The following is a 25,653-nucleotide window of genomic DNA, read 5'->3' as shown; positions in this document are numbered from 1 at the left end:
CTTCCAGTGGTTAGTATACTAAGCCCGTGATTGGGCGTTCGTTTTAAACTATGGCAGGGCTCCTTTCCTCACCAGTAGGCTATAAAGAGCTTTGGCACAATGGGGTGGGCGTACCCCTGATGACGTCAGACCTTTGACGAAACGATCGTTGGGTAGCCACGTTCACACCCATTGTGCATCTGCGTTCGCATTACAAACTCACGTTGATGAGTTTTTTTTAACCTTTCTAGCATTTGTGTTCGTTTTTTTAAACGGTATTTGTATCCTTTTTCTTACGACTCGGTGGAGTCATTTTAAGCGTTTGATTATTCGTTTTAAATAAATCCTGTTGAAACTATATCACACGATTTGGCGCATTTTGTTTCTCTATGGTGACACGTCGTTTGAAAGCGTGCTGAGAGCATCCGTGCGGATCCGAAGATCACGGGACATCTGAACGATCTCCGGCATCTGGTTATCGGGACATCTATTTTTTATTATCTCATTGGACACTTGAGTTTAATAAGATTTTTTCTTTAATATTTTTTCACAATATTTGTGTATTTGATTTCACAGCTTTTTTCTGATTTATATTTATTTTTTTGCTCAATTTTTTAGGTCACATTCACATTTAGTGGCCAAGCGCTGCACTTTATTTCTTCTGTTTTCTTTGTGCCCAGTATCCTGGTTATGGTGTTCAGCTGCTGATTTTTATATTTTTTTTACTAAGTGCAGATTTTTCTATTGTTTCTATTACAGGCAATTGGTGATTGTAGTTATCACTGAGCGCTTATCCCTTTCATATTACAGTCATCGCAGTCATCCATAGGGTCCTACGGGAGGGGGGGGTTCCTTTGGAAGAAGGTCGCTGTTGTTGATTCCACAAAGGTGAAATTGGGGGCCTCCTGCTTGCTGTGCTTTGGGGGAGAAAGATTCCCTGGAGATCAGACCCCAGCTCAAGAGGACTTCATGTCCATTGAAAAAGTTGGCAAAGGAGTGTGACTTGCCTTTATAGGTGAATGACAAGCGGAATGGAAATGACCAGCGATATTTGATTTGACGATTATTAAGCTGAACCAGTAATGGTTTCAGTGTGCGTCTCTTATGTATTGTCAATTGAGAAATGTCCGCGAATATTTGTATGGTGTGGCCCAGGAGGGTGATGTCGCTCCTGGTGCGAGCCGTGGACATAATTTTTTCTTTGATTCTGTAGAAATGTGGGTTGACTATGACCTCTCTAGGTAGGCCATCCTGTCTAGGAGCTGTCAGGGCGCGATGCACTTGATCGATTTGCAAGTGATATTGTGAAATGTCCAGCATCAGGACGTGTACAGAATCTTCCAGATCAGTCACCACTTCTGGCAGGCCACGTATTCTAAAAATATACCGCCTGGACCCAATTTTCTGATCTTCTATTTTAGCGTTTGCCTGGTCCAGTTGATCTTGTAGAGAAGCGATCGGGGTACAATTTTGGTTAACCCTCCTCACTGTGCCATCCATCTTAGACTCAATGGTGTCTAACCAAAAGCTCTTGCTGGAGTAGTGCTGAAAAGCGAGCTAACAGGACAGAGTCCCCGGAATAAGGAGATGGAGGGAGTTGATTACTCCCTAGATTACTCCCTGGATGAGGCTGGAGAATCAGCATAGTCCAAGCCCTCCCCCTGATATGCTGGGGAAGGAGAGAACTATGGGACTCACCCCTCTTTGGCTAGAGCATGCCATCCTGTGACTGGTCAGCTTTTGAGGCTGCTGTGCTGTGTGGTAAGGTGGCTGTTTGTGCAGGGGAAGCCTTGCCTCATTGGATCCTGCTCTCTTGTTTGGCTGCACATGAGCCCATCCTCCGGTCCGACGCCATCTTGGATGGGGGAGGCTGATATGCTGCCGGAGCTGGGCTCCCCAATCGGAATGAATAGGTGGGCGGTGGGGGTTTCTTTTTGGCGGACCCTGCTCCTCTCTGTTGCATGGTGTGTTCCCCGAGCTACCGGCGGTGTTTTTGGTGCCTCAAGTTCTCAATAGCTCAAGTTCTGTCAGATTGAATGGAGAGCGCCTCTGAACAGCAATTTTCAAGTCTTGCCACAGATTTTCAATTGGATTTAGGTCTGGACTTTGGGTCATTCTAACACATGAATATGCTTTGAGCTAAACAATTCCATTCTAGCTCTGGCTGTATGTTAAGAGTCATTGTCCTGTGGAAAGTGAAACTCTGCCCCAGTCTCAAGTCTTTTGCAGACTCTAATGCTCTGTACACACGGCCAGTTTTCCTGTCGGAATAAACTCTGATGGTTTTTCTGACGGAGTTCCGATGGCATTCCGCTGAAACTGTTTCGCATATACACGATCACACCAAAGTCCGACTGTCAAGAACGCGGTGACGTACAACTGGGCTAGAAAAAGGAAGTTCAATAGCCAGTAGCCAATAGCTTTCGTCTCGTACTTGCTTCAGAGCATTCGTCATTTTTGGTCCGTCGGAACAGTATACAGACGAGCGGTTTTCCCGATAGGAATTGGTTCCGTTGGAAATTTTAGTCATAAAAAGCCGATGGGGCATACACACAATCGGAATATACGATGAACTTTATCTGTCAGACATTCTGCTCGTGTTTACGCGGCATACCAGGTTATCTTCTAAGATTCCCCTGTATTTGACGCCATCCATCTTCCCATCAACTCTGATCAGCTTCCCTAAACCTGCCAAAGAAAAGCATCCCCACAACATGATGCTGCCACCACCATGTTTCATGGTGGGGGTGGCGTGTTCAGGGTTATGTGCAGTGTTAGTTTTTCATCACACATAGCATTTTGCTTTTAAAAAAGTTCAATTTTGGTCTCATCTGGTCAGAGCACCTTCTTCCACATGTTTACTGTATTCCACATTCTCTCAAATTGCAAACAGGACTTCTTATGGCTTTCTTTCCACAATGGCTTTCTTCTTGCCACTCTTCCATAAAGGCCAGATTTATGGAGTCCACGACTGATAGTTCTCCAGTTCCTCCAGAGTTACCATGGGTCTCTTGGCTTATGCTCTGATTAATACTCTCCTTGCCGGCCTGTCAGTTTAGGTGGACAGCCATGTCTAGGTATGTTTGCACTTGTGCCGTACTCTTTCCATTTTTGGATAATGGATTGAACAGTGCTCCGTGAGATGTTCAAAGCTTGGGATATTTTTTTAATAACCTAACCCTACTTTAAACTTATCTACTTCTTTATGCCTGACCTGTCTGGTGTGTTCCTTGGCCTTTGATATGCTGTTTGTTCACTAAGGTTCTCTAACAAACCCCTGAGGGCTTCACAGACTAGCTGTATTTATACTGAGATTAAATTACACACAGGTGGACTTGAGTTACGAACTTGGTGACTTCTAAAGACAATTGGTTCCACTAGATTTTAGTTAGGGGTTTCAGAGAGCAAGGATTACTATTGCGACAACACATCAGTAGGGTAAAACTAACCTGTCTCACGACAGTCTAACCCAGCTCATGTTCCTTATCAGTAACCAAAACTGCAGTGTTTATCCGCATGACACATCACAGCAAGCACTGCCATCCTTAAAAAAGGACAGAATTAAAATTAGACTTGTGAAGCTTAACATTAATAAATCACTAGGACCAGATGGCTTGCACCCGAGGATACTTGGGGAACTCGGTTAAGTAACCGGAACCAGACCATTGTTCCTAATTTTTACTAACAGTCTACTGACTGGAATGGTACTAGCTGATTGGAGAAAAGCCACTGTAGCACCAATATTTAAAAAGGGCCCAAAATCCATCCTGGGAATTACAGACCAGTTAGCCTAACATCAGCCTAACATCAATAGTATGTAAACTCTTGGAGGAGATAAGGGACTATATACAAGATTTTAGTATTGAGAATGGTATCATTAGCGGTAATCGGCATGGATTCATGAAGAATTGTTCTTGCCAAACCAATCCACTAACCTTCTATGGGGAGGTGAGTTGCCAGCTAAAGGAAGGCCCGTAGAGGTGGTGTATCTGGATTTTGAAAAGCATTTGACACAGTTCCCCGTAAACATTTACTGTACAAAATAAGGTCAGTTGCCATGGACCATATGATGAGTACATTGATTGGAAACTGGCTACAAGAGCGAGTTCAGAGGGTGGTGATAAATGGGGAGTACTCGGAATGGTCAGGAGGGGGTAGTGGGGTCCCCCAGAGGATGGGGTAAACAGTTTAGTCTCTGTATTTGCAGACAATACTAAGCTAAGCAGGGCAATAACTTCTCCACAGGATGTGGAAAAAGATCTGAACAAATTAATGGGGTGGGCAACTACATGGCAAATGAGGTTCAATGTAGAAAATAGTGCATTTGGTTGGCAAAAATATGAATACAATCTGTACACTTCCCTCAGGGGGAATCTTAGTAGATGATAGGCTATGCAATGCCATGCTGCTGCTAACAAAGCAAACACAATATTGGCATGCATTAAAAAGGGGATCAACTCCAGAGATAAATCGATACTTCTCCTGCTCTACAAGACTCTGGTGTGATCACACCTAGAGTATGCTGCCCAGTTCTGGGCACCAGTCCTGGAATGATGTACTGTAAATGGAGCGAGTACAAAGAAGGGCAACAAAGCTAATAAAGGGTCTAGAGGATATTGGTTATGAGGAAAGATTATGAGCACTGAACTTATTCTCGCTGGAGAGGGGATATGATTTCAATATACAAATACCATACTGGTGACCCCACAATAGAGATAAAACTTTTTTGCAGAAGGGAGTTTAACAAGACTCGTGGCCACTCATTAAAATGAGAAGAAAAGAGGTTTAACCTTAAACTACGTAGAGGGTTCTTTACTGTAAGAGTGGCAAGGATGTGGAATACGCTTCCACAGGCGGTGGTCTCAGTGGGGGGCATTGATAGTTTCAAGAAACTATTAGATAAGCACCTGAACGACCCCAAAATACAAGGATATACAATGTAATACTGACATATGATCACACAAATAGGACATGGACTTGTCTTTTTTTCAACCTCACCTACTATGTAACTATGAGTAAAGGGGACTGAATACAAATGCACGCCGCACCACTTTTCAGATTTTTTTTTTATTTATTTAAAACCATTTATCATTTTCCTTCCATTTCACAATTAGGTGCATCTTTGTGTTCGTCTATCACATAAAATAACTTTTTGGTTGTAACATGACAAAATGTGGAGAATTTCAATAGTGAAGCAGGAGGGATTCCCCCAACAACGCTGACTTTGTTGATGGGGGAATCAAGAAATTGTCTTTCCTTCAACCCATGGTTGGAGAAAATAAAATTGCATAATCTATGGCCAGCTTTATTGATATACAATAAATGGCCCGGAACAAAAGTTACCTTATGGAAATATCTACTATGTGGATAGTAGCCTGAAGAGGTGGGTGTGGGAGATATGAGGTAGGTCACAATAGCCAATTACTAACCCTGGCCTGTGGTTATCCCAGCAGGAACTAGAGCAGTGATGGCGAACCTTGGCACCCAAGATGGTTTGGAACTACATTTCCCATGATGCTCAACTACTCAAATTGATTTCTATTGACAATAATGGAATATGCTGTATTTGCATATGCAGACAATGAGTACATTCAATTCATCAATAAATAATGAAATATACAATAAAATTACAGACAACATTTTTTACTTTGACATCAGACTTCAGATCAGGCTGTACACAGAGACCAGACTTCTCTCTGAACTGATATTAAGCCCTGATTCATGCTAAAGAGGGAGTGGGACAGAGGGAACAAATTAAGGTTAAGGTAAAAAAAAAAAAAAAAAACTTCTGCAAGCTGTTTCCCCTCTGCCAGCCCCCCTTATACTTACCTGAGCCTGATTTAGATCCAGCAATGTGCATATGAGCAGAGGCTCTCTCCCTCCTCATTGGCTCATACACAGCAGTGGAAGCCACTGGCTCTTGCTGTTGTGATCACCACAGCCAGTGAGGAGGGGGGGTGGCAGAGCCACACTGTGTGTCTTATGCCCCCTACACATGATCGGACTATCCGCCGGACAATCCGTCCGTGTGTGGGCTCCAGGGGACTTTTTTCCCCAAAAGTCCAGCGGACTTGAAGAGAATTCGAAAAATTGTCTGACTTGGCAGTCCGGCGGACAATCCGCCCGTCTGTGTGCTAGTCCGCCGGACTTTTGAAATGAATGGACTTGCCCACACACGGGGAAAAGTCAGTTAATTTTGAACACTACTCCAGGTAGACGGGACTAGGGAAGGAAGTCAATGTCGCCGCCTCCATCAGCGAGATTGACACGTTGCTAGCCTGGTCACCTGGTATGGACTTAAAGGGGAAGCCCTACGCCAAAAACCTGCATGGGGGTCCCCCCAAAGTCCATATCAGATCCGTATCCGAGCACGCAGCCCGGCCGGTCAGGAAAGGGGTTGGGGACAAGCGACCCCCCCCTCCTGAGCTGTACCAGGCAGCATGCCCTCAACATGGGGGGGGTGCTTGGGGGAAGGCGGGCCCACCACCCCAAAGCAAATTGTCCCCATGTTGATGAGGACAAGGGCCTCTTCCCGACAACCCTGGCCATTAGTTGTCGGGGTCTGCGGGTGGGGGGCTTATCGGAATCTGGGAGCCCCCTTTAATAAGCCCCAACCCTATGTGAATGAGTATGGGGTACAATGTACCCCTACCCATTCACCTGGGGGAAAAAAGTGTAAATAAAAAAACACAACACTATTTTTTTTAATTAATTTATTGGACAGCTCCGGTGGTCTTCTTTTCTTCCGTCTTGGGGGGTCTTCTCACCGGACTCCTCCGCTATCTTCTGCTAGCTCTTTTACTAATGAAGGAGCCCGGCTTTCTTCTTCATCATCGCCGCCATCCGGGGGTCTTCTTCCGACTTCATGGTCTTGTCCCGCTCTTCGGTTCTTCTTGCCCGGCCTCCGCTATCTTCTGCTAGCTCTTTTACTAACGTTAGCCCGGTCTTCTGTCGTCACTGTCTTCTTCTCTTCTTCTCCTCTCTTGCGATGTTGACACGCCACTCTCTCTGGCTGCAATGGCAGGGACACGTGTGGCGACTTATATAGGGACAAGGGGCGGGGTCACTGGGCGATCTCACATAGTGACCACGCCCCTTATGATGTCACAGTCCCAGCATCTTTCGGGGGGTGGGGTCACCATGTGACATTGCGGCCAGATAGAGTGTAGTGTCAACATTGCAAGGGAGAAGAAGGCGGTGGCGGTGAAAAGTCCGGTTGTGTGTGGGCAGGTCCACTTGTTCGGAAAGTCCAGCGGATCTCTGCTACAAAGTCCAGCGGTTTGTCCGCCGAACGAAGTCCGCCAGATAGTCCGATCGTGTATACGCGGCGTTATTGACACACAGAGTGGAGTTCGGGATTGAGCATGCTCAAGTGTCCCCCAAAGCTGTGTTGGTCTATCACATAAAATACATTTACACTTTTGGTTGTAACATGAGAAAATGTGGAAAATTTCAAGGGGTTTGAATACTTTTTCAAGACACTGTAGTTAGTCTCCCATGCAGGTGTGTGTGATCAGAACCCGTACAAATCAATGACAAGCTCACAGACATCACTGCTATTCGATTGCAAATGGACATCCAAAGTGTTGCATGTAATTGACAGAAATGGGGCCCTAAAAAACAGGATTTTTTTTATGATAGAAAACTGCCACCTGAGTTTACCTTTGTATAGTTAAGACATTGTTCTGTAGTTTTGGATTGGGGTAGGGTTAGGACCACTGTCGGATTAATATTGCTGCCTGCATTCATGTTAGGGAAATTCTTTTTCTCAGTTTTTTCTGTGAATACTGAGACTGAGACAGAAAGCTGTAGGAAATCCAAAATGATACAGTTGTCACTGGAGAAGGACTAGAAACACCAGATCAGAAGACAGCTGTCTAAAAGGGGATTCTCCCTAGCTTTTTTGAGATTTCCTCAGGTTTTCTGTTACATTTTTGGTATTGGAAGTGAAGTAAAATCTCCTCAATGGAAGGGACAGAAAAATTTAAGTAACAGGGGTTTTCACCCTTCCCTGCTGTAATAAAAATTGTTTGGCTTGTATGATATACTCTAAATGTCAAAGCCTCAGCGCATGCGCATGAGTGAGGAAGATGGATGCCTGATTTCCTTGTTCTGTGCCGTCGGAACGAACACACAAATCTAGCCAGGCACAGACCGCACACAGACACCTCTCATCCACCTCCCGTGGCTTGAACAACCCAGGCTGCCACCAGTTATATACCACTCCTCCAAGCAGAAGCACAAAAACTGGCAGCTCAATAAGGCCTCTCCAGCCTCAGGCAAGGGCAAAGGTAAGATAGTGCCCGAACCTCCGGAGACAGACAACGCAACCCAGCTCTCTGCAGCAGATCCAGCTTCACCTGCTGACAAATTCCCCACATATATGGGGAGTCTTCTGCCCGCAGACTCTGATGGCTTGCTGACCAAATTGCGCAATATTGTACAGGACGATAGCACTATGGCCTCCCGCAAGCTTTCCTCTGATTTAGTGAGGGGGTCTTAAAGAGATACGCCACCGCACTAATCAGTTGGAACAATGCATGGATTTAGCTACCACTGTGTTAGAGGGTCATGAGGAGGAAGTTGACAAACTGTCAGCTGAACTAGAGGCCATGAGGGATAAATTGGAGAATGCAGAGAATAGGACCTGCAGGAAGAATCTTTGCCTCCGTGGTGTCCCTGAAGCTATCGCTGACCTACAAGGAACAGCATCTGCTTTCTTTCAGGAACTGTGATTGTTCATTTGGCTATCATCTGCTGTAACTGCCTTTGGTGATTCCTGGAACGTTACAGGGTGGGAGGGTAATGGAACTCTAGCGTTTACCTTGTTGGTTGTAATTTCTTTCTCCTTAACAAAGTTCTCTATTCCTGCCCTGTGGTTTGATAGAACTACAGGTGCTGAGCATGCATTTTTGCCCGCTCGGTCACTTTGGGCTGACCCGCTTGTAGTTGGTGGCCCCGGGTACTCGAGGGATGTTTGTTCCTATACCTTTTATAGGTCTTATATGGACTATTGTTTTGGGGGTTTTTTGTTCCTTTTGACTATGTTTTCAGAAATTCATTAGGTCTTGTGCTAATGATATTTAAGTTGATTATAACATTTCATAGTAGGCTTGTGGTTCAGACGGACCACTGCTCTCCCTTTGTGTTGGCACATTGCTAAGACAGCTGTCTTGGCCAACATCCGACCCCCGTTGTGAGCCTCACATCCCACACAGTGATGCATTCCACTTTTCTATGTTTACTATATCCCAAGACTCCCTCGGTTTCTTCATGTCCTATGTCCTGCTTTGCTCTTCTTCCTCCCTTCCTATTTCTTCTCCCTTCTACCCTCCTCTCCTCTTCATTCAGTCCACCTCCATGGGTGCCTCCCATGGAGGTGGATCTTTTTTATTTATTATTTCCGGTCCTTGGGCAGAGCGAGAGAAGATGAATGGACTTCGTGGGACATTTTCATTTTTTTATTTTTTAACCACTTGACCACTGGGCACTTAAACACCCTTAATAACCAGACCAATTTTCAGCTTTCGGTGCTCTCGCATTTTGAATGACAATTACTCAGTCATGCAACACTGGACCTATATGAAATTTTTGTCCTTTTTTTCACACAAATAGAGCTTTCTTTTGGTGGTATTTAATCACCGCTGGGTTTTTTATTTTTTGTGCTATAAAGGAAAAAATACCGAAAATTCTGTAAAAAAATGAATTTTTCTTTGTTTCTGTTAGAAAATTTAGCAGATTAGTAATTTTTTCTTCATAAATTTTGGCCAAAATTTATACTACTACATATCTTTGGTAAAAATAAGTACAAATTGGTGGATATTATTTGGTCTTTGTGAAAGTTATAGAGTCCACAAGCTGTGGTGCCAATATCTGAAAATTGATCATACCTGAAGTACTGACGGCCTATTTCAATTCTTGAGACCCTAACATGCCAGAAAAGTACAAATACCCCCCAAATGACCCCTTTTTGGAAAGAAGACATTCCAAGGTATTTAGTAAGAGGCATGATGAGTTTTTTGAAGTTGTCATTTTTTCCCACAATTCTTTGCAAAATCAAGATTTTTTTTACTTTTTTTTTTTTTCACAAAATTGTCATATTATCAGGTTATTTCTCACACACAGCATATGCATACCACAAATTACACCCCAAAACACATTCTGCTATTACTCCCGAGTACGGCGATACCACATGTGTGAGACTTTTACACAGTGTGGCCACATACAGAGGCCCAACATGCAGGGAGCGCCATCAGGTGTTCTGGAGCACCCAGGACTATTCTGACATTTCTCTCCTACATGTAAAAATCATCATTTATTTGCTAGAAAATTACATAGAACTCCAAAACATTATATATGTTTTTTTAGCAAACACCCTGGAGAATACAATGGTGGTCTTTGCAACTTTTTATCTCGCACGGTATTTGCGCAGTAATTTTTCGAATGCTTTTTTTTGGGAAAAAAAACAGTTTTGGGCTTAAAAAAAAACAAAACAGTAAAGTTAGCCCAATTTTTCCATAATGTGAAAGATGAAGTTACGCTGAGTAAATAGATACCTAATATGTCACTCTTCAAAATTGCACACGCTCGTAGAATGGGGCCAAACGTCGCTACTTAAAAATCCCCATAGGCGACGATTTAATTTTTTTTTTACTGGTTATATGTTTTGAGTTACAGAGGAGGTCTAGGGCTAGAATTATTGCTCTCGCTCTAACGTTCGCAGCGATACCTCACATGTGTGGTTTGAACACCGTTTTCATATGTGGGCGGGACTTACGTATGCGTTCGCTTCTGCATGCGAGCACATGGGGACAGGGGCGCTTTAAAAAAAAACATTTTTTTTTATTGTTCATTTTACTTTATTTATTTTAGTTTGACATTTTTTTCCCCAAAAATAATTTTTTTGATCACTTTTATTCCTATTACAAGGAATGTAAACATCCCTTGTAATAGGAATATGGCATGACAGGTCCTCTTTACAGTGAGATGTGGGGTCAATAAGACCCCACATCTCACCTCTAAGCTGGGAAGCCTGAAAAAAAAAAAAAAAAAAGATTCTGTCTTTGATCGTATTAGCGATTCGGTAGAAGCACCGGCGGGAGGGGGGGGGGGGGATGTCTATGGCTGGGTATTGCAGGGTATCACCGACTATGGCTGGGTATCTCAGAGTATGGCGTTGCAGAGTATTGCATTGCAGGGTATTGGCGAGTGTTGCAGAGCATTGCAGAGTGTTGCAGGGTATTGGCGGGTGTTGCAGAGCATTGCAGAGTGTTGCAGGGTATTGGCGGGTGTTGCAGAGTGTTGCAGGGTATTGCAGAGTGTTGCAGGGTATTGCAAAGCGTTGCAGAGTGTTGCAGGGCATTGCGGAGTGTTGCAGGGCATTGCAGAGTGTTGCAGGGCATTGCGGAGTGTTGCAGGGCATTGCGGAGAGTTGCAGGGCATTGCAGAGAGTTGCAGGGCATTGCAGAGAGTTGCAGGGCATTGCGGAGAGTTGCAGGGCATTGCGGAGTGTTGCAGGGCGTTGCGGAGTGTTGCAGGGCGTTGCGGAGTGTTGCGGAGTGTTGCAGGGTATTGCAGAGTGTTGCAGGGTGTTGCAGAGTGTTGCAGGGTATTGCAGAGTGTTGCAAGGTGTTGCGGAGTGTTGCAGGGTATTGCGGAGTGTTGCAAGGTGTTGCAGAGTGTTGCAGGGTATTGCAGAGTGTTGCAGGGTATTGCAGAGTGTTGCAGGGTATTGCAGAGTGTTGCAGGGTATTGCGGAGTGTTGCGGAGCGTTGCAAGGTGTTGCGGAGCGTTGCAAGGTGTTGCGGAGCGTTGCAAGGTGTTGCGGAGCGTTGCAAGGTGTTGCGGAGCGTTGCAGGGCGTTGCGGAGCGTTGCAGGGCATTGCGGAGCGTTGCAGGGCATTGCGGAGCGTTGCAGGGCATTGCGGAGTGTTGCAGGGCATTGCGGAGTGTTGCAGGGCAATGCAGAGTGTTGCAGGGCAATGCAGAGTGTTGCAGGGCAATGCAGAGTGTTGCAGGGCAATGCAGAGTGCTGCAGGGCAATGCAGAGTGCTGCAGGGCAATGCAGAGTGCTGCAGGGCAATGCAGAGTGCTGCAGGGCAATGCAGAGTAATGGGGGTATTGCAGAGTAATGGGGGTATTGCAGAGTAATGGGGGTATTGCAGAGTAATGGGGGTATTGCAGAGTAATGGCAGGGTATTGCAGAGTGTTGGCAGGGAATTGAGGGGTTAATTTTCGGTGCGCAGCGATGTGGGCACTGCAGATGCAGCCCACATCGCTGCTGACACCGATCTCTTCCCCCTCCGCTGTACCGATCGGTACACAGAGGGGGAGGGAGGAACCGGCGTCATAACATGACGCCGGTTTGTTTACAAGTGATCACTCCGTCATTTGACGGAGCGATCACGTGGTAAACGGCCGCGCTGAGCGGCCGTTTACCGTGATTCGTGATGCGCCGGGGTCACGGATGCTCTCGAGTGCGCGCCCCAGGGGGCGCGCGAGAGCAGAATTCTGGGAGGCCGTTAATTAACGGCCTCTCAGAGTTAAACAACCGCCCTGAAGCCGTTAATCGGCAATGGGCGGTTGTTAAGTGGTTAATAAAGGACTTGCCCCAAGATGTGTCTTATGTTTTTTTTTTTTTTTTTTTTTTTTTTTTTTTTTGAATTTTGGCACTTTTTTTGTGAAATAGTAGGGTTACAATGTACCCATTATCATTTCAAACGGTGGGCCGGGATCTGGGGGTCCCTTTGTTAAAGGGGCTTCCAGAGTCTGATAAGCCCCCTGCCCACAGACCCACACAACCACCGGGCAAGGGTTGTGGGAATGAGGCCCTTGGCCCCATCAACATGGGGACAAGGTGTTTTGGGGGCTACCCCAAAGCACCCTCCCCATGTTCAAGGCATGTGGCCTTGTACGGTTCAAGGGGTTCACCCCCCCTCTTTTCCTGCAGCCTTCCAGGTTGCGTGGTCGGATAAGGGTCCGGTATGGATTTTTTTTTATTTTGGCACGGGGTTCCCCTTAAAATCCATACCAGACCTGAAGGGTCTAGTATGGATTTTGAAGGGGGACCCCTATGTAATTTTTTTTTAAATTGGCACAGGGTTCCCCTTAATATTCATATCAGACCTTAAGGGCCTGGTATGGAATTTGGGGGAACCCCCATGCCATTTTTTTTTTTTATTTTGATTCGGGGGTTCCCCTCAATATTCATACCAGACCCAAAGGGCCTGGTATGGTTTTTTGGGGGGACCCCCATGCAATTTTTTTTCAATGACTTATCTGTATTGCTGAGAAAAAATAATGGGGACAGGGTTAGAGGCTTCTCCCACCCAAATCTCTTTGTAGCCTCCGGACAACGAGGCCCTGTTCTGGGAACACAAAAAAACAAAAACTTTTTCTCAACTCAGAACACTCTTCTGGAGCCCCTCACATATGTGAGACCCCTGTGTGGCAAGGTGAAAGATCAGTCCAAGGGGCAGGCAAAAACAGGATCAACAGGCCAAGGTCAGTGCAGGTAAAAGGCAGAAATAGATGATAGGCAGAGGCATAGCCAATAGTCCAGGGTCAGTAAACATGAAAGGCAGAAACATGGCAGATAAACAATGCAGACGGCAGGCAGAGGCATAGTCGATAAACAGACCAGGGTCATTTCACATGGAAGGCAATGATATGGTTGGTTAAGGCACCAGGGAAATATTCAGGACAGAAATTGAAAATGGGGAAGTGACAGTCTATTAAAAATATGGGCTAATAGTTTAGCCTTTGTATTCTCTGATGAAAAGGCCAGATTGGGAAGGACTTTGGGGACAGTGGAAACTGGTGTCTTTCCTAACTCCTCTTTTGGTGCACACTGACTTTTTTTTTGGCGTCTTCTTCCGGTTGCTGATGGTGGAATATTGCCAGGAAAATGGCGCTCGTGTAGTCTGCTGACAAAGTCATAGTGAGTACTTTTCAGGGCAGTGACAATGTCTTCAATAAACTTTAGGAAGGTGTTGAATGTTTCCATCAATTTTTGATAGGTAATGAAAGCATTATACATGGGCAAATGAAAAATTTGTAAATTGCAACTTTTTGCTACCAGAAGAGGATTTTTCGTGTTGATAGATAGGACTGCAACATTTTATCATTTAATCCCCCTCCCTCCTCCCCCCACCCTCCATCCCCCATCCCCCATGAATTTATTGTACTTGTGGATACAGGAAGGCTTTCAAAAGGGACCACTTCTTCTCCACCGAGGTGTCATCATGGATGGTAGATATGATGTATACGTCTTTCCTATCCCTCCACTTCACAGCCAACGCTTCCTCGTTCCTCAAGCTTGTCGATTCCCCCATTTGTAGCCTTGTGGTGTCTAGACGCTGTGGGAAGCCCTTTCTGTTTTTTCTTGCTGTACAGCAGGCCAAAGTATTCTTCAGGTATAGGTGGCAGAAAAGGGGCAAACTAGTATAATAATTGTCCATATAAATGTGATACCCCTTTTGCAAGAGTGGAAATGCCAATTCCCACACAATTTTCCAGCTTATTCCCATGTACTGTGAACACTCAGGGGGCTAGAGCTGGGAGTCTTTGCCTTTGTACACGCGGAATGCATGCACATATCCGGTGGAGCTTTCACAGAGCTTGTTGAGCTGCAAACCATACCTCGCCCTCTTACTGGGGATATACTGCTTGATTCCCAAAGTGTGGCAAACCTCTTGGAGAAAAAAAAAATCAATTAGTGGACAAATTTTATATAATTTATCCAAGTCTGGATGATTTTTGGGAGGGGGGGGGGACTGCTGGGTTTGGGCCCTAATTCTTTGGGAATAAATTCCAGCACTTGTACTGGGCCTTACCTCCTGGGGTCTGGCAGTGCTCGTACTGGGCCTCTCCTCCTAGGGTCTAGTGCCGTTGACATTTGCCAATTGGCCATTGGTGTGTCTGGCACTGCTGGTCGCTGCCTGGTCTTCAGACCGTCTTCTTTTTGGACAAACTACTTCCTCCTCTGATTCGGATACTGATGTACTGCCTTTGGGCTCATATTCCGAACCATTATCTGAATCAGAACTGTAACTGGGCGGTGGGAGCTCCCCGCTGCTCTCATCAGTCCGGCTCAGTATTTGATATGCCTCTTCTGGAGTGTATACATTTCTGGACATTGTGGCTGTATGATGGTTGACACCGATGGGCTAAATGTCAGGGACTTATGGGCTGCACCTAGGTAGTAATCGGCTGCACAGCTCTGATGGGCTCATGGGACAGGTACTACTAATGGGCTCACGGGACAGGTACTCCTGATGGGCTCACGGGAAGGGTACACCTGATGGGATCACATGACGGGTACTCCTGATGGGATCACATGACAGGTACTCCTGATTGGATCACATGACAGGTACTCCTGATTGGATCACATGACAGGTACTCCTGATGGGATCACATGACAGGTACTCCTGATGGGATCACATGACAGGTACTCCTGATGGGATCACATGACAGGTACTCCTGATGGGATCACATGACAGGTACTCCTGATGGGATCACATGACAGGTACTCCTGAGGGGATCACATGACAGGTACTCCTGAGGGGATCACATGACAGGTACTCCTGAGGGGATCACATGACAGGTACTCCTGAGGGGATCACATGACAGGTACTCCAATGGGATAATGGATGCTCACATGGTATGACAGGTACTCTGACGGGATGGATGACAGGTACACTGACGGCATGGATGACAGGTACACTGACGGCATGGATGACAGGTACACTGACGGGATGGATGACAGGTACACTGACGGGATGGATGACAGGTACACTGACGGGATGGATGACAGGTACACTGACGGGATGGAAGACAGGTTCACTGACGGGGATGGATGACAGGTACACTGACGGGGATGGATGACAGGTACACTGACGGGGATGGATGACAGGTACACTGACGGGGATGGATGACAGGTACACTGACGGGGATGGATGACAGGTACACTGACGGGGATGGATGACAGGTACACTGACGGGGACGGATGACAGGTACACTGACGGGGACGGATGACAGGTACACTGACGGGGACGGATGACAGGTACACTGACGGGGACGGATGACAGGTACACTGACGGGGACGGATGACAGGTACACTGACGGGGACGGATGACAGGTACACTGACGGGGACGGATGACAGGTACACTGACGGGGACGGATGACAGGTACACTGACGGGGACGGATGACAGGTACACTGACGGGGACGGATGACAGGTACACTGACGGGGACGGATGACAGGTACACTGACGGGGACGGATGACAGGTACACTGACGGGGACGGATGACAGGTACACTGACGGGGACGGATGACAGGTACACTGACGGGGACGGATGACAGGTACACTGACGGGGACGGATGACAGGTACACTGACGGGGACGGATGACAGGTACACTGACGGGGACGGATGACAGGTACACTGACGGGGACGGATGACAGGTACACTGACGGCATGGATGGATGACAGGTACACTGACGGCATGGATGGATGACAGGTACACTGACGGCATGGATGGATGACAGATACTCTGATGGGATGGATGGATGACAGATACTCTGATGGGATGGATGGATGACAGGTACTCTGATGAGCTCAGACAGGTACTCAGATGGTTTTGATGATAGGTCCTCTTTATTCGAGAGGGCAATCTGGGCACAGTATATTCACAGTAAAACTGTTAATCACGAACTCCTCCTCAGACTGGATCGGTGTGTGAGGAGGAGAACCCAGTAACAGCCGTTACCCATGGTGTGTTTACATTTCTGTCCAATCACAGCTGGTCACATGGTAAAGAGCCAATTTCATTGGCTCTTTACCCTGATTGGGGCTGGGCTTTGTCCGAGGGAAAAGCCTCAACCACGATCGCCACACTGCACACCCGGGGCCGTGCACGCCAATATGCATAGTGACCGGCTGTGATTGGACACAGCCAGTCATGCAGTAAAGGGCCAATGAAATTGCTATTTCATTGGCTCTTTACCCTGATCGGGGAGGGGCTGTGTCCCGAGGTACGTGCCTGATCAACGCGCTGCGGGCCCACAGTAGCCCACGGGAAGCAGAAGACGTCATATGACGTCCACCCAGGATGGGAGATCCCATCTGCGGACGTCATTTGACAATACGGCGGTATTGAAGTGGTTAACTGAACAATCTGAAGATAGAAATTGATTGGTTATGCCACTTTTGTTACATGTATGGAGCATGCATCGATTGTTCGCTTCTCTGCCAAGTGATCTTTTATCTGTATTCTTTTCAGAACAACTAATAAAAATGTCTGAAATGGAAACTGATTGGTTACCATGCACAGTTGCTCCAGATTTGGACTGCTCCAGTTTTGATAAATTCCCCCACCCCATGCGCTAAACTGTTATAACCAAAGTATAAAAAGGTTATTGAGAAATATCATGTAATTTGTACAGTAAATTGCCTGTAAAAGTTGTTTTAGCAAATTTGTGTTAGTTCTGCATCCCATTCATAGAGTTGGTCTGACTTTGTGTTGTTTTATTTACAGGGGATATATTTAGCTGCCATGCAGTGGATAATCCAGTACCACAATCGGAGTTGGCTATGTTGAGACAGTATGGACCCAATGTGCCTGATGCTGTGCTGCAGAAACTAGTAGCTGCCTTTGGTGAATTGCGAACAATGGCAGACCAAGGAATTATTACATATCCATACTCAACCCGTGAGGTTGTCAATATAGTGAAACATTTGCAGGTAACCTAAGAATCGGCATAGCAGAATGCTATTCATATTTACCAGTGTAATATGGATGAGTGAGGAATGAACAAAAAAGAAAGAATATCTTGACTTTGGTCATTGCTTTTTATAACTGCTGTACATGCTTGACTTTTGAAGACTTTATTTTATTGTAAATTTCTTAGGGTTAATTTAACCACTTCAGGACCGCCGTATTGCCATTGTACGTCAGCACAATGGCACAGGCAGGCAGAATCACGTACATCTACGTGATTGCCTTCCAGCGGGTGGGGGGTCCCATCGGACCCCCTCCCGCTGGTTACGGCGGTCCGATTCGGTCCAGGAGCGCTCCGTGATGAGGGGATGGCCGTTCGTTTTCGGCCACCCCCTCTGGATCGCTCCTGGCCAATGAGAAGCTTCCTCCCCTGTGTATTGTTTACACAGGAAGGAGGAAGTGATGTCATTCTCCTCGGGGCGGTCTTTTTGACCGGACTACGAGGAGAAGAGTAAAAGTAAGTCTGCACGAACACTACACTGACATGTAGGTACACACAGGCACACAAACCCCCCCCGATCCCCCCCCCGATCGCCCCCCGATCGCCCCCCCTCCCCCCCCAGTCACAGTGTCACTGATTGCATTGATCATTTCTTTACTGATCAATGCATTCAGTGTCAGTTGTGACAGTAAAAACTGTCAGGACAGTTAGTGTTAGGTCCAGGGTAGCCCCCTATCACCCCCCAATAAAGATTTAACCCCCTGATTGCCCCTAGAGTTAACCCTTTCACCCCCTTTTGCCAGTGTCACTAAGCGATCATTTTTCTGATCGCTGCATGTGTCGCTAGTGTCGCTAGGTAGCTAGTTATTTTTTTAGGTTCACCGCCAGGTTTTTATATCGCTAGGTACCCCGATATACTACCCAATAATGTTTTTAACCCCCTGATTGCCGCTAGTTAACCCTTTCACCCCCTTTTGCCAGTGTCACTAAGCGATCGTTTTTCTGATCGCTGCATTAGTGTCGCTACAGTCGCTAGGTAGCTAGTTATTTTTTTAGGTTCACCGCCAGGTTTTTATAGCGCTAGGTACCCCGATATACTACCCAATAATGGTTTTAACCCCCTGATTGCCGCTAGTTAACCCTTTCACCCCCTTTTGCCAGTGTCACTAAGCGATCATTTTTCTGATCGCTGCATGTGTCGCTAGGTAGCTAGTTATTTTTTTAGGTTCACCGCCAGGTTTTTATATCGCTAGGTACCCCGATATACTACCCAATAATGTTTTTAACCCCCTGATTGCCGCTAGTTAACCCTTTCACCCCCTTTTGCCAGTGTCACTAAGCGATCGTTTTTCTGATCGCTGCATTAGTGTCGCTACAGTCGCTAGGTAGCTAGTTATTTTTTTAGGTTCACCGCCAGGTTTTTATAGCGCTAGGTACCCCGATATACTACCCAATAATGGTTTTAACCCCCTGATTTCCGCTAGTTAACCCTTTCACCCCCTTTTGCCAGTGTCACTAAGCGATAATTTTTCTGAACGCTGCATCAGTGTCGCTAGTGTCGCTAGGTAGCTAGTTAACTAGGCTCCCAAAAAGTCCCCCACATGTGGTATCCCCGTACTCGGGAGAAGCAGCAGAATTTATTTTGGGGTGTAATTTGACTTCTGCCCATAGCATGTGTGAGCAATATATCATTTAGTGACAACTTTGTGCAAAAAAAAAAAAGTTTGTAATATTCCCGCAACTTTTGGCAAAATATAAAATATTCCATGGACTCAACATGCCTCTCAGTAAATAGCTTGGGGTGTCTACTTTCCAAAATGGGGTCATTTGGGGGGGTTTTGTGCTATTTTGGCATTTTATGGCCTTCGAAACTGTGATAGGTAGTGAGGAGTTAAATCAAAAATTTGCACCCTTAGAAATCCTGAAGGTGGTGATTGGTTTTCGGGGTGCCGTGCGCGACTAGACTCCCAAAAAGTCCCACACATGTGGTATCCCCGTACTCGGGAGAAGCAGCAGAATGTATTTTGGGGTGTCATTTCACATATAACCATGGCATGTGTGAGCAATATATCATTTAGTGACAACTTTTTGTAAAAAAAATTTTTTTTTTTTTTTTTTGTCATTATTCAATCCCTTAGGACAAAAAAAATAAATATTCAATGGGCTCAACATACCCATCAGCAATTTCCTTGGGGTGTCTACTTTCCAAAATGGGGTCATTTGGGGGGGATTTGTACTGCCCTGCCATTTTAGCACCTCAAGAAATGAGATCGGCAGTCATAAATTAAAAGCTGTGTAAATTCCAGAAAATGTACTCTAGTTTGTAGACGCTATAACTTTTGCGCAAACCAAAAAATATACGCTTATTGACATTTTTTTTACTAAAGACATGTGGCTGAATAAATTTTGCCCTCAATGTATGACTAAAATTTAGTTTATTCGATTTTTCTTATAACAAAAAGAAGAAAATATCTTTTATTTTCAAAATTTTCGCTCTTTTTTCATTTATATCGCAAAAAAAAAAAATCGCAGAGGCAATCAAATACCATCAAAAGAAAGCTCTATTTGTGGGAAGAAAAGGACGCAAATTTCGTTTGGGTGCAATATTGCATGACCGCGCAATTACCAGTTAAAGCAGCGCAGTGCGAAATTGCAAAAAGACCTCTGGTCCTTAAGGTGTTTATTGGTCCGGAACTGAAGTGGTTAAGTAAAAAATCTTAATTTGGTTAAAATGTAGATTTAGTCAATTTACATTTACAGTATCTCTCAAAACTGAGTACACTCCTCGCATTTTTGTAAATATTTTATTATATCTTTTCATGTGACAACACTGAAGAAATTACACTTTGTTACGATGTAAAGTAGTGAGTGTACAGCTTGTATAACAGTGCAAATGTGCTGTCCCCTCAAAATAACTCAACGCACTGCCATTAATGTCTAAACCACTGGCAACAAAAGTGAGTACACCCCTAGGTGAAAATGTCAAAATTGGGCCCAATTAGCCAGTTTCCCTCCCCTGTTTCATGTGACTTGTTAGTGTTACAAGGTCTTAGGTGTAAATTGGGAGCAGGTATGTTAAATTTGGCTTTATCACTCTCACGCTCTCATACTGGTCACTGGAAGTTCAACATGGCACCTCACGGCAAAGAACTCTCTGAGGATCTGAAAAAAAGAATGATGGCTCTACATAAGGATGGCCTAGGCTAGAAGACTTGATACTGAGTTGCAGCATGCTTGCCAAGACCATACAGTGTTTTAAAAGGACAGGTTCCACTCAGAACAAGCCTTGCTATAGTCGAACAAAGAAGTTGCACGTGCTCAGCGTCATATCCAGAAGTTGTCTTTGGGAAATAGATTTATGTGTGCTGCCAGCATTGCTGTGGAGGTTTAAGGGGTGGGGAGGGGGGTCAGCCTGTCAGTGCTTGGACCATACGCCCCACACTGCCATACGCCCCACACTGCATCAAACTTTTCTTTTAGACATGGTTAGTGTTTGGCTGAAGCCATTTATTATCAATCAACTGTGTTTACTCTTTTTAAATCAGAAGGACAACAGAAACTGCCTAAATGACCCTGATCAAAAGTTTACATACCCCACGTAACTCCGTGTATTGCCCCCTTTAACATCAATGACAGCTTGAAGTCTTTTGTGGTATTTGTGGATGAGGCTCTTTATCTTAGATTAGTGATGGCGAACCTTGGCACCCCAGATGTTTTGGAACTACATTTCCTATGATGCTCATGCACTCTGCAGTGTAGTTGAGCATCATGGGAAATGTAGTTCCAAAACATCTGGGGTGCCAAGGTTCGCCATCACTGTCTTAGATGGTAAAGCTGCCCATTCCTCTTGGGGAAAAAGCCTCTAGTTCCTGTAAATTCTTGGGCTGTCTTGCATGAACTGCACATTTGGCTCAGTGATATTGAGGTCAGGAGACTGAGGTGCCCAACATACAGGATACAACATTTTTATTCACGCACAGTATTGTTAACTCTTCTGATTCATATATTGTTTGTTAAATACCACAGCTATTAACTGAAACTGAAAAAGTGGTGCATGAAATAAAACTTAAATGGGAGAGTCATACTAATGTCCCTGTAGATGTGGCAATTGAGGCAATGCAGCAAAGGCAGCATTGCAACAAGACACACTTCCTTCAAGTGGAAAAAAAAGTATAAACAAAGTCCCAAGGTTAAAGCCAGACAATGCGATATAAGTGTTTTGTTACCAAAGAGCTCTTTCTCTGATGTAAGACAGCTAACTCACCTACACACAAAAACCTAGGGAAATCTAAATCAAATAAAAAGATCATTTAAGTTGCAATATTATGTCCTGCTCCTCCATTTTTTTACAGAGATAAACTAACCAGTCCTTGTCTGTACATGGGCAGGCTGTGAGATTTGCCACCTACCTAGTACTGTGTATAATACACTATTGTTTGTGGGGTGTACGTTTATAAGCGTTGTAAATCCTTTTCTGGTCAATTCTTAACCACTTAAGGACCGCCTCACGCCAGTGTAAGTCGGCAGAATGGCACGGCTGGGCACAGGCACGTACAGGTACGTTGCCCTTTAAGAGCCCAGCCGTGGGTCGCACGCGCGCCCACCAGCGGCGCTCTTGCGACCCAGTCCTGAGCTCCATGGCCGCAGGACCCGCGGACCCGATCGCCGCCAGTGTCCCGCGATCGACGAGGAGAGATAAGTGTAAATAAACTGCTCCTCGTGCTTCCTAGTGTGGCTGTCACTGATCGTCTGTTCCCTGTTATAGGAAAAGACGATCAGTGACCTCACATTCCAAGCCATGCCCCCAACAGTAAAAAAAAAAACACACACTTAACTCCTACACTGTCCTCTAGTTGTTAACCCCTTCACTGCCAGTGACATTTTTACAGTATTCAGTGCATTTTTAATCGCACTGATCGCTGTATTAATGCCAATGGTCCCAAAAAATGTGTCAAAATTGTCCGACGTGTCCGCCATAATGTCGCAGTCACACTAAAAAAATCACTGATCGCCGCCATTACTAGTAAAAAAAATAAATAATTATTAATAAAAATGCCATAACTATCCCCTATTTTGTAGACGCTATAACTTTTGCACAGACCAATCAATATACGCTTATTGCTTTTTTTTTATTATTATTCTTTTTACCAAAAATATGTAGAAGAATACGTGTCGGCCTAAACTGAGGAAAAACATTTTTTTTATATATTTTTTGGGGATATTTATTATAGCTCTATTTTTGTTTATAGCGCAAAAAAACGAAAAGGTGATCAAATACCACAAAAAGAAAGCTCTATTTGTGGGGAAAAAAGGACGCCAATTTTGTTTGGGAGCCACATCACACGACTGCGCAATTGTCAGTTAAAGCGACGCAGTGCCGAATCACAAAAAGGGGCTTGGTCTTTTAGCTGGAAAATGGTGCAGGGCTTAAGTGCTTAATGAATATCCATAACGTTATATCTGGGGATACTTGGAAACTTACTACAGTAGACAAGCATATACATTTTTGTTGCAGAAAGCAAAATCTTTGCCTTGTCTGTATGTGATGTTAGAAGGCATCGTACTTGCAACCTTTATTATTCTCCCAGAAAACACTGCTTTATATGGGCAGTAAGATTTCGTATTTCCAAAATACAAAATATTTTGCTCTTTTGCTAATATGGTGTGGACTTTCCATGAAAATTGGAAGGTCCAACTCTCCACTAGCCCCCTTCCTGTCCAAACAATAATAGCTGTTAAAAATATATATATATATTTTTACAGAAAAAAAAAACTTGACCCCTGCTTTAGATGCTTCTTGCGAGATATGAGTGATGCCAGCTATGAAATAGCTCAGCATTTGAAATTCTCCTAAGCAAGTAAAGGGTTTATGGCCTAGACCATGGGTCCTCATACTATGGCCTGCGGGCCAGATACGGCCCGATAGGGTGATTTACCCGGCCAGCGGATGGCCCCTTCCATAAGATCGCAGCACTCGCACTTGCACTCCCCCTCCCCTCTGCTACCTGGCTTCACACAAGACAGGAAACATGACAGGTCTGTGAAAAAAGGGCTGGACTTTTCATGTTAAGAAGCGGGTGATTGCTGGGGCCGCCCCGCTGTCTAGTAACCAATCAATCACCTGCCTTTAACATGAAATATCCCACCCTTTGTCTGGACCTGTCATCTTTCCTGTTTTGCGTAAATAAGGTAGCAGAGGGGAAGTGCAAGTGCTGCGATTTTATGGAAGTTTTTTTAATATCGATATGGGGTCTCTGTGATATGGGGCCTCTGTCAAGGGGGGAGTTCTGTGATATGGGGCTCTGTGAGGGGGCTTTGTGATATGGGTGCTTTGTAATGGAGGGCTCTGTGATATGGGGACTCTGTGATGGAGAGTTCTGTGAGCGGGGGGGGGGGGGGGTTCTGTGACATGGGGCTCTGAGAGGGGGGCTCTATGATATGGTGGCTCGGTGAGGGGGTTAGCTCTGTGAAAGCTCTGTAGGGGGGGGCTGTGTGATATGGGGGCTGGCTTTGTGATATGGGGCTTTCTGAGAGCGGGGGGGGGGGGGCTCTGTGATATGGTGGCTCTTTAAGGGTGGGAGCTCTGTGAAAGGGGGGCCTGTGATATTGGACGAGTCTGTGATGGAGAGATATCTGTGATGGGGGGGCTCTGTGAGGCTCTGTGATGGAGAGGAATCTGTGATGGGGGGGCTCTGTGATGAGATGAATCTGTGATGAGAAATCTGTGATGGGGGGCTCGTATGATGGAGAGGAGTCTATGATAGGGGCTTTGTAATGGGGGGTCTAATGGAGGAGTCTGTGATGGGGGCTCTGTGATGGAGAGGGGATTCTGATCGGGAGCTCTGTGATGGTGAGGAGTCCGGCCCTCAACAGTCTGAGGGACAGTGAAATTGGCCCCCTGTTTAAAAAAGGTTTGAGGACCCCTGGCCTAGATTATGCTATGCCCAGGTGGCCATAATAAAGCACCCTTTTTGTGCACACTAAAACTGACAAAAGAACAAATGTACATATTTTTATCTTATGTCTGTTGTGAATGCAGCTGCCCCATTGTGTTGCAGCCAGTTAATCAGTATGAAAAACATGTAAGTCCTGCTACAGGTACATTTTTTCTTTAAGCATATGATTTTATTGCATTTTGCTCTATCATCTCATGAAGTTTATATTGAAAGCACCCTTCAGGTGTTATGAATTAAAGTACAATTAAGATACATTGGCTAAAATAAAATCCGTAAATTGATTATTTTTAAAAATAGCCTAAAACTAGAAAGCTAAATTAATGAAAGAAACAGAAGTGTCACCTTCAATCAATAAATTGGACTCGCTGTTGTTTTTTTGTGAATTAATGTCACCAGCTCTAATCCAATTCTAGCAATCAATGATCTGTCAGTGTCTGCATGACACGCTTTGCTGGCTTAAAGCCTGTAGGATATCCTTGTGATGACAGAGTGTTTTTCATGCGCATATTTTGAGCTTAGTATCTTTGCATAGATAATGTGTTTTACTGTGTTTTCTTATTCTTAAATGTATCTTTCTTTCTGGCAAGCCAGCAATAATTACATGAAATATGAAAAAGCTGTGAAAAATATAGTAATACATATATACATATATAATAGCCCTTTTCAACCAGGGTACCTTCAGGTTTCCTCAGGGGTGCCTTGGCAAAATGCCTAAAAATTGCCCAAAAATTGTATTCAAGCCAGAGGGGGATCAAGCTTCTAACCACCGGCGTTTTAACAACCAGTGATTTCATAGATTGATAAGAAAGACACTGGGCGCCTGCACAGTATGCTTGTTTGCCCTGCTCCATCAGCACTGGGGACACAGCTGAGCGAGGGAGAGAAACTAAGGGAGAAGAGAAACACTGGAAAACTAGTCAGTACCAGTATGCAAAGGGGTGTTTGCTTTGGAAGAATAAATCACCTCTCACATTGGGTGTTCAGCGTTCTGTGTTATG

At 45.1% G+C, this 25,653-nt stretch overlaps 1 protein-coding gene across 3 annotated transcripts in view; it reads left to right on the top strand.

Moving 5' to 3' along the window:
• VWA8 (von Willebrand factor A domain containing 8) overlaps positions 1-25,653 on the top strand; it is a 678,220-nt gene that overhangs the window by 451,635 nt on the left and 200,932 nt on the right. For all 3 annotated transcript variants that reach the window (XM_077483183.1, XM_077483182.1, XM_077483184.1), the window contains exon 26: positions 17,516-17,721. In XM_077483183.1, coding sequence (XP_077339309.1) covers positions 17,516-17,721 — 206 coding nt within the window. The remainder of the gene's footprint in view (positions 1-17,515; positions 17,722-25,653) is intronic.

This window comes from Lithobates pipiens, unplaced genomic scaffold, assembly GCF_037356315.1.
Source record: "Lithobates pipiens isolate NorthernLeopardFrog02 unplaced genomic scaffold, aLitPip1_a1.2 Scaffold_16, whole genome shotgun sequence".
In the NCBI taxonomy this organism is placed as follows: Eukaryota; Metazoa; Chordata; class Amphibia; order Anura; family Ranidae; genus Lithobates; species Lithobates pipiens.
Note: the sequence above shows the minus strand (reverse complement) of the source record. Positions and strands in the feature narration are given on the sequence as shown.